Below are 8,567 nucleotides of genomic sequence, written 5' to 3'. Positions count from 1 at the left end.
GGAATGCAGACTCCTTAGCTTACTTTTTCCCCCAATTTTTTTATTGCCTCTGCTCACTGAATCTCTGTGAACATTAACACGTGTCTGTGGTTGAGGGAGAATGTTCCACTGCAGAGAAAGGAAAAACACACCCAGTTTTTCATAAGAAACTTTGGAACAGTTTAATATTCATCCTCAGGCAACATTCAGAATAATCCTCTCAGAGAGTCTAAAATTAGGGTAATGATTAGCAAAACAGAAAAGACACCACACACCAGCATGAAGTGCCCTCCAGTGTAATTCTTAACTATAAAGTCACAATCCCAAATCAACTAGAAATGTGGGTCCTTACTTGATGAGGATTTCTTTTACCATTAAGAATTCCAAGCTCGACAAAAAGACAAATGGCAAGTGAATGAAGGATTTTTAGAGCAAAGAAGATGCCATTAGACCCAGACCTACTCAAATGTCAGTGAAGATGCCGTCTCGAAACTATGAGGCCCTCAGGCCAATGGCCAGAGGCTTACGCTGCACAAGAAAATGCTCTAGCGCTTTTGGTGAAGTGACAGAACTGGATGTGTGTTGTGGCAAATAACTCTGCCCTGCAGACAGAACCACTGGCTTCCAGCACTACTTACAAACTCATAGTCTCCATCCTGCGGCACTTTCCAATCTGAGGAGTTCCTCAGGGGGCCAGGTACACTTTTGCCGAAGCTATTGATCTGATTTTCCTTTTCTTTTTGTTCAAAGTATTCAAGGAACGATGGTTTTGCAGGCTGCATGGTCTCATCCCTTCCTGAAAACCAAGAACAACAAAAGGAGAAAAATGATATCTTCGACCTCAGATAAGTTTAATGGATACATCCATCCCCAGACGGCCTTCATTCGGCCTGTGTGTCAGTCAGTGGCTTTTTTAGAGAAGGACCCTGAGGAGAATCTAGTAAAAACCACAGGAAATGCACAAATGCTCACTCCAAATGCTTCTCATGGAATGTCAGAGGACTGTGGCCCCCCTCAAATACATGCAAATATTTCCCCAGGGCCCCTTTTTCTGGATGGAGAGACTTGGGTGATGTAAAGACCCCAAGTAAGATGCAAGTAGTATTTCGGGGGTCTCCGATGGCAACGTGTTCCTGTAACATTTAGACTGAAAACAGAGAAGCAAGCAAAAATATTTACTTGTCATCTACGTAGACAACATTTTCTAGAGCCAACGGAGTAGAGAAGGGGAATGATACAATAGGGTGACTCCCTTTTGATAAACTCATGATCGGACTGGACTAATAAGAAAAATATGCATGAAAAAGCAAATAGAGATAAATCATAATCCATCCACTCCAGGAAATATTACGTAACTTTTAAAATCTTATTTATACATGGTTTACAATACGGCTAAAAGTTAAAAACAGGATACAATATTATATGTTCAGAATGATCTCAACTCTGTAAAATCATCTATGTAGGGGGGGAAAAAAAAGACTGGAAGAAAATATACCAAAATGTTAACAGGGTTTGTCTCTCATAAGTAGATCTCAAGATCTCACAGAAGGAAAGATCTTGTAAGCTGGCATGGTCAGGGAAGACTGGTAGAGGGGAGCTTCGGCTGGGCCCCAAACATCCCTGAAGAAGAATCAGCACTTAGGTGGCAGGGCAGTTATACAGCAGAGGCAGCAGGTATGAAAACAGCAGTCAGTCACTAGTTAGTAACAAGGGCAAAAAGAAAAATTGTACCTGGCACGACTTAACAACCTAGCTAGCTGAATGTGTCTACTTCACACGTCAAAGTAATCTGTACTTCTAATTAGTATTCTAATACCAGGAAGTACAGAAGTTTTTTCCCAGTGCTTTCCATGAATATGTGGGTTTATACTGCCCTTTTCCCCAGTAACCAGGAAAAAAGACCAGAAGGCTCAAAGCCTTGAGAAATGAATGGGGAGAAGCATCTGGGTGGTTCAGTCAGTTAAGCCTCCAACTCTTGATCTTGACTCAAGTCACGATCTCGCGATTCAGGAGTTCGAGCCCCATGTGGGGCTCTGCACGGACAGCACAGACCCTGCTTGGAGTTCTCTCTTCCTCTCTTTCTGCCCCTATCCCACTCATGCTCTCTCTATATAAATAAATAAGTAAACTGAAAAAAAATTTAAGAAGTGGATGGGGAGGGGTCTAGAAGAGAAACACCAACAAGTGTTTGTCCCATGCAACCTTATCTCCCGACACCCCCTGGTCCAGTGTCAAGCAGGCACCCTGACTGCCTCTCAGATGTTTGTCATCTCACTTTACCATTGCCAAGTTCAAGAGCAGCCAATCCCAGATCTGCCTACTTCCAGATGCTGCCCAAAGCCTACTTCACTGGTGCCTCCTCACTAATGAGGGATTACCCACAGTATTTACTAAGATCAGTGATTATCTGGTGAGTGTGTGTGTTGTTTTGTTTGTTCTAGGTACCACATTAAGGGCTTTGCACGCTTATTTTATTTAATTGTTGAGTTAAATGTAAGGTATCATTTCATAATCTACTTCTGAAGGGACTGCAACAAAATAAAACCTGTAGAAGTGGAGGTGTTTTGGATTTGTCGACAAGTACTTTTGATCGGTCCCCCCCTCTGGGACCAGGAACAACCGTGAAGCAAGCCTCCACAAACCCCACACACAGACAAAGAGTACTTAGAGAGCCTCCTGGAGCCATGTAACCATGGCCGTGCTAGCGACAGCTGTCACATATAGCACACGGTTTCCTTTCGTACAGAATCTCCTGGCACAAACGGTGTATGGTGTCCTTTCATATGGAATCTCCTGGCTAGACAGTCCAACCAGCTGACCAGGACAGGAAGTCCTGAAACAAAATAGAGAGCCCAAATGGCTTCCAAACAATTAGTTATTTGGAAAAACACTGAATTGGATCCACACTTCACATCTTAAACCAGGAAAACTCCAAATGGGTAAAAGCTCCGATTGTAACAATGGAAATTATAAGTACTGTAAGAAAACTTGTGTGAATGCATTTAAAACCTGGGTGTGGAAGGGGTGCCTGGGTGGCTCAGCCTAACGGTTAGGTGTCTGACTTCGGCTCAGGGTCATGATCTCACGGTTCACGAGTTCGAGCCCCTGGTCAGGCTCTGCGCTGACAGCTCAGAGCCTGGAGCCTGCTTCGGATTCTGTGTGTCCCTCTCTCTCTGCCCCTCCTCCACTCATGCTGTCTCTCAAAAATGAATAAATAATAAAAATAAATGTAAAAACAAAAAAAAGCCTGGGTGTGGAAAAAGGCTTTCTACCTATGACAAAAACCCAGATGCAATGAAAAATGGAGAAATAAAAACCTTTTATGTAAAGAAAACATCATACATTTTTAAAAATTAGTAAGCACATATATAAGCTAAGACAAATGACAAACTGGAAGAAAATACTGGCAACAAGTACCATAAATTTGTTTAAAGAATTTAGGGGCACCTGAATGGCTTAGTCAGTTAATCCTCTGACTTCAGCTCAGGTCATGATCTCATGGTTCATGAGTTCGAGCCCCGCGTCAGGCTCTGTGCTGACAGCTCAGAGCCTGGTGCCTGCTTCCGATTCTGTGTCTCCCTCCCTCTCCACCCCTCCTCTGCTCATGCTCTGTCTCTCAAAAATAAATAAATATATATATATATTTTTTAACATTTTTTATTTATTTTTTGGGACAGAGAGAGACAGAGCATGAACGGGGGAGGGGCAGAGAGAGAGGGAGACACAGAATCGGAAACAGGCTCCAGGCTCCGAGCCATCGGCCCAGAGCCTGACGCGGGGCTCGAACTCACGGACCGCGAGATCGTGACCTGGCTGAAGTCGGACGCTTAACCGACTGCGCCACCCAGGCGCCCCAAATAAATATATTTTTTAAAAGATCCAGATTTTGGTCCAACTATAAAATCCTGGGAAAACCATAGGTTCCATCTACAAAAAGAGGCCCCTGGACCATTATTTCCCACGCCCCTTTACAGCTCCGAAAATTTCCTAATTCTATGAGTTGGCAGTAACTTATGAACACGTATTTATGCTCAGTTACCGATAACCATTCAAAAGAAGTTCTTATCTCCAGAGGGATTATCACACTTGATAACCTCTAATCTAAAATATGCCACAGCTTAGATGTGTATGGGCATAAACCAAAGACCAGACCAAAGCAAAAAGTAGTTAGGACTCAACAAATACTTGTGACAAGACTGTCTCTGACTCTTTGAGTTTTTTGTTGTTGTTGTTAGCGGGGTTTTTTTTGGAGGTGGCAGGGGAGAAGTTGTCTTTTTTAAAACAGATGGAAGAGGTGACCAAATTTTTCTTGGCCCAAACTGTAATAAAGATATCATCTAGAGATGTTGGTTATAAAAATGTTTTATATAAATAAAGCTGAAGACATGAATGAATCCACTAGTAGGAGAAGCCAACTCAACTGGCAAGAAACAGCATGCATTCAAAAAAGAAAAACAGTTAGGTGTATTTGTGATTCCTGTTATTTAGTGGTTCCAGAAATTAACTGACTGCATCACAATATTCTTCCTCTGTGTATTAGACTGCTTCCGTATTAAGTTCACATGGATCAGTCAGCACTCCTGTTGTGACCAACATTTTCTTACTAACACTGTGATTATAGTACCTGTTTTCACTCTGATTTTGTAGACTGATAATTCTCAGTAAACAGATCTGTATTACTGTAATAATTAGTATCTCGGATAGAACGTTTGCAAAAAACGGCCATGAGAATTCCCTCCCAGTGTCATCGCCCGTTGGTAATGCCCTCCCGCAAGATCAAGATCATGACCTGAGCTGAAGTCGGATGCTTAACCGACTGAGCCACCCAGGTACCTCTCAAATTCAATTAAGATTTACTGAGTATCTTCTAAGCTTCAGGCATTTTACTAGGTACTTTTGCATGACAGTCCTATCCAAACTTCATGAACACCATGAAATGAAGCAGGAGGGAGGAGGACCCGCATTTATTAGGCACCAAGTAGTAGATGATATACCATTTCATGTAATCCTCGAATCTTCTGAGGTATGTATTATTTCCACCTTATAGGTGAGAAATCTGCTTAAGATTACGTAGCTAGTTACCAACAAGAATGGGATTGTCAGTTTAAGTCTGACTGTCAGTTTAAGTCTGGTGAGCTGCATCTCATATTGTAAATTCTCTAAAATTGAAATGAAAATTCTTGATATGTCAGAACTGCCATTAAGGTGAGTGTAGAAAGACTGAGGGAATGGGATTTTCCCAGTAACCTTATCTTTGAACTTCTCTTTTAGCGCTCCTGAGCTGGATAATCAAGTGTGCTGGACAACAGCCTGTCAGTACTGAAAAGTGTAAGAGAATCAGTCCAAGCTGATTAAAGGCAATGCTGTCCCCAGGGCTTCAGCTGGCTGGTGGGCTTTTTGTTTCGATGTGAGCTGGGATATTTTTTCAGATGTATCCCAGGAAATGAAGACGTTCCGCTGAATGATAATTCCAGAAACCTGAAGCCGTAGGGAGAATAGACCGAGCAGAAAAGTCAAACTTTCTAAATGGCCATCTCTTGCCCTGATTCTTTGATCTGACACAGGAAATGCATGAATTCTTATACTATGACTGACCCATTTTTCTTTGTAAGCAGCATCTGGCAAGCTCAATGGAGGATCTGTCTAAGCTCACAGACCAGGGATAAATTCATAAGCAACTGTATCCCATGTTTATTTTCCTTTGAAAAATGCTATATAAAAGCAGAAAGACCTAACAAGCCAATGTGCATCAACTGAAGAATGGATACATAAAATATGGAATACCTATACAGTGGAATATTATTCAGCAATAAAAAGAAATGACATACTGATGCATGATACACGGATGAACCCTAAAAGCATTATGCTAAATTCAAAGAGCCAGTCACCAAACACAACATATTTTATGCCTCCGTATGAAATGTTCAGAAAAGGCAAATCTGTAGAGATATAAAGTAGATTAGCTGCCCAGGCCCATGGGGTGAGTGGGTAGGATGGCAAGTGACTGCTAATGGATATGGAGTTTCTTCTAGGGGTGATCAAAATTCTCTAAAATTAGAGTGTCAACAAAACAGGGTATTATCCATACAATGGGATCATTCAGCCATTAAAAAGGAATGAAGCACTGACACATGCTACACCACGGATGAACCTTGAAAACATTAAGCGGAAGAAACGGAACACAAAGGCCACATTTTGTAGGATTCCATTTTTATAAAATGTCCAGAATGGCAAATCCATAGAGACAGAAAGCAGATGATGGTTGCCCGTGAATGGGGGCAGGGGGTAATAAGAAGTGACTGCTAACAGCACTGTGGCTTTTGGGGGGGCAGTGAAGAAAATGTCTGGAATTCAACAGTGGCTACGGTTGCACAACCTTGTTAACTAAAAAACCCACAGAATTGTAACTTTCAAATGGTGAATTTTATGATATGGGAATTATATCTCAACTAAAAAAGATACATTTTTAAAAGTTAGATTGTGGTGATGGCTGCAAAACTCTGTAAATATACTAAACCCCACTAAATTGTATACTTTAAATGAGTAAATTACATGGTATGTGAATTATATATCAATAACTCAATTTTAGGGGTGCCTAGGTGGCTCAGCTGGTAAAGCGTCCAACTCTTGATTTAGGTTCAGGCCGTGATCTCTGCTCAGGTCATGATCTCACAGTCGTGAGATCAAGCCCTGCATCAGGCTCTACGCTGGGCACGGATGCTGCTTAAAACTCTCTCTCCCTCTCCTTCCACCCCTCTCCCGCTCACACACTTGGGCGCACACCCTCTCTCAAAAAAAAATTATTAAAAAAACTAGGGATTGGGGCGCCTGGGTGGCTCAGTCAGCTAAGCGTCCGACTTCAGCTCAGGTCATGATCTCGCGGTCCGTGAGTTCGAGCCCCGCGTCGGGCTCTGTGCTGACCGCTCAGAGACCGGAGCCTGCTTCGGATTCTGTGTCTCCCTCTCTCTCTGACCCTCCCCCGTTCATGCTCTGTCTCTCTCTGTCTCAAAAATAAACGTTAAAAAAAAAAAAAATTAAAAAAAAAACAAAAAAAACTAGGGATTAAAAACAGTAATTCAATTAAAAAAAAAAGAAGGACTTCTTTCCTCTACGGTTTACTTTTTTTTTTTTTAACGTTTTTATTTATTTTTGAGAGAGAAAGAGACAGAGTGTGAGCAGGGGAGGAGCAGAGAGAGGGAGACACAGAATCCGAAGAAGGCTTCAGGCTCTGAGCTGTCAGCACAGAGCCCGACACGGGGCTCGAACTCATGAACCATGAGATCAATGACCTGAGCCGAAGTCAGACACTTAACCGACCGAGCTACCCAGGCACCCTATAGTTTACTTTTATTTCTAGATTCCTTTGAGCTATGACACAATGCCAGGGGAGTCAAAACTGGGAAAGAGATTGACCAAAGACTGAAGCCTGTCTTTTCCTATGGAATGACCACCTACTAGACATTAAACTTAATGCCCTTTCATTTTTACGTTCGTTTTTAAGACTGTCATTAAGTAAACCATAATGGTCACTACTCTGCCCTTAATTTCTACAGTAATAACTCTTTTCTACCTTAACAGTAATACATTCTGTTTAAGTTAGAGAAGCACACAGAGCCTGCATTTTCTTCTGTTTCATATTTGAATACTTGCAAGGAAAAAACTCAAGTAATCTCTCAAATGTTTTCTTCTGGCATGGAATAAAATGCCTTATCAGAGCGTTGTTTGTTCTGGTTTTTAATCTAACCTTTATTAGATTTTGGTCTTTGTGTGGTTTTTGTTTTTGTTACTAGGCACCTAAGTGTCTTCCACATATTAACTCATTTCATTACACAAGTTATTATCCAAGTTTCTGTGTCGGGCCATAAATATTCCTTTGAATGTTCTTTGAAATCACTAAGAATTGCTGGAATCATAAATTAGAAGATTCCCTGGAGTCCAAATGGAATAACTCTTCCAGTTCACCAATTTTGGCAATTGCCTCTTATGTAAATTGACATGACTTCTGGGCAGTGGTACTTAGTTATTTAAGTCTGATGAGCTGCCACATATCTATTCAAAGAAATCTGAACCCAAATTTCAAAGAATTACTAACTGGAGCAAAAGAGGTACACATCTAAAAAGATATAGGAAGTTAACAAGTGAGAATGATCCATATCTTGGTTATTGCAAAAATTTCCCAACTGATCTTCCCTTTTCCAGCCTTTTCAAGCTCCAAATCATCCACGTGACTCTCCTAAAAAGCCACCTTGTCCTATCACTTTTCTGATCAAAATGTCTTTAAAATACCCTATTACCGACAGTAATTACCAAGTTCAAACTTCTCAGTGCGGCACTCAAGGTCCTCCAGCATCCAGTCAAAATCCACTTCAGCCAAACTGAATATTCAATGTGTATGTTTACTTTCTGACTTTGCACCTGCCTAAAATAGTCTCCCTCAGTCTTTCTGCACATCTAAGTCCTTGCTTTCCTTCTCACAAAACCTTTAATACTTGTCTGCACCACTTACCCAGCATTTTGCCTAGTTATATTACCTGCATATGTAAGTTATGGCAACATCAAATACCACTATCCAAAACATCTAGGGTAAT

General features: G+C 41.4%; 1 protein-coding gene across 3 annotated transcripts in view; it reads right to left on the bottom strand.

Moving 5' to 3' along the window:
* Positions 1-8,567, bottom strand: part of STK4 (serine/threonine kinase 4) — a 91,878-nt gene that overhangs the window by 40,909 nt on the left and 42,402 nt on the right. For all 3 annotated transcript variants that reach the window (XM_058685749.1, XM_058685752.1, XM_058685750.1), the window contains one exon: positions 618-775. In XM_058685749.1, coding sequence (XP_058541732.1) covers positions 618-775 — 158 coding nt within the window. The remainder of the gene's footprint in view (positions 1-617; positions 776-8,567) is intronic.

This window comes from Neofelis nebulosa, chromosome 9 (genome assembly GCF_028018385.1).
Source record: "Neofelis nebulosa isolate mNeoNeb1 chromosome 9, mNeoNeb1.pri, whole genome shotgun sequence".
NCBI lineage: Eukaryota > Metazoa > Chordata > Mammalia > Carnivora > Felidae > Neofelis > Neofelis nebulosa.
This window is presented reverse-complemented; position numbering and strand designations above follow the sequence as displayed.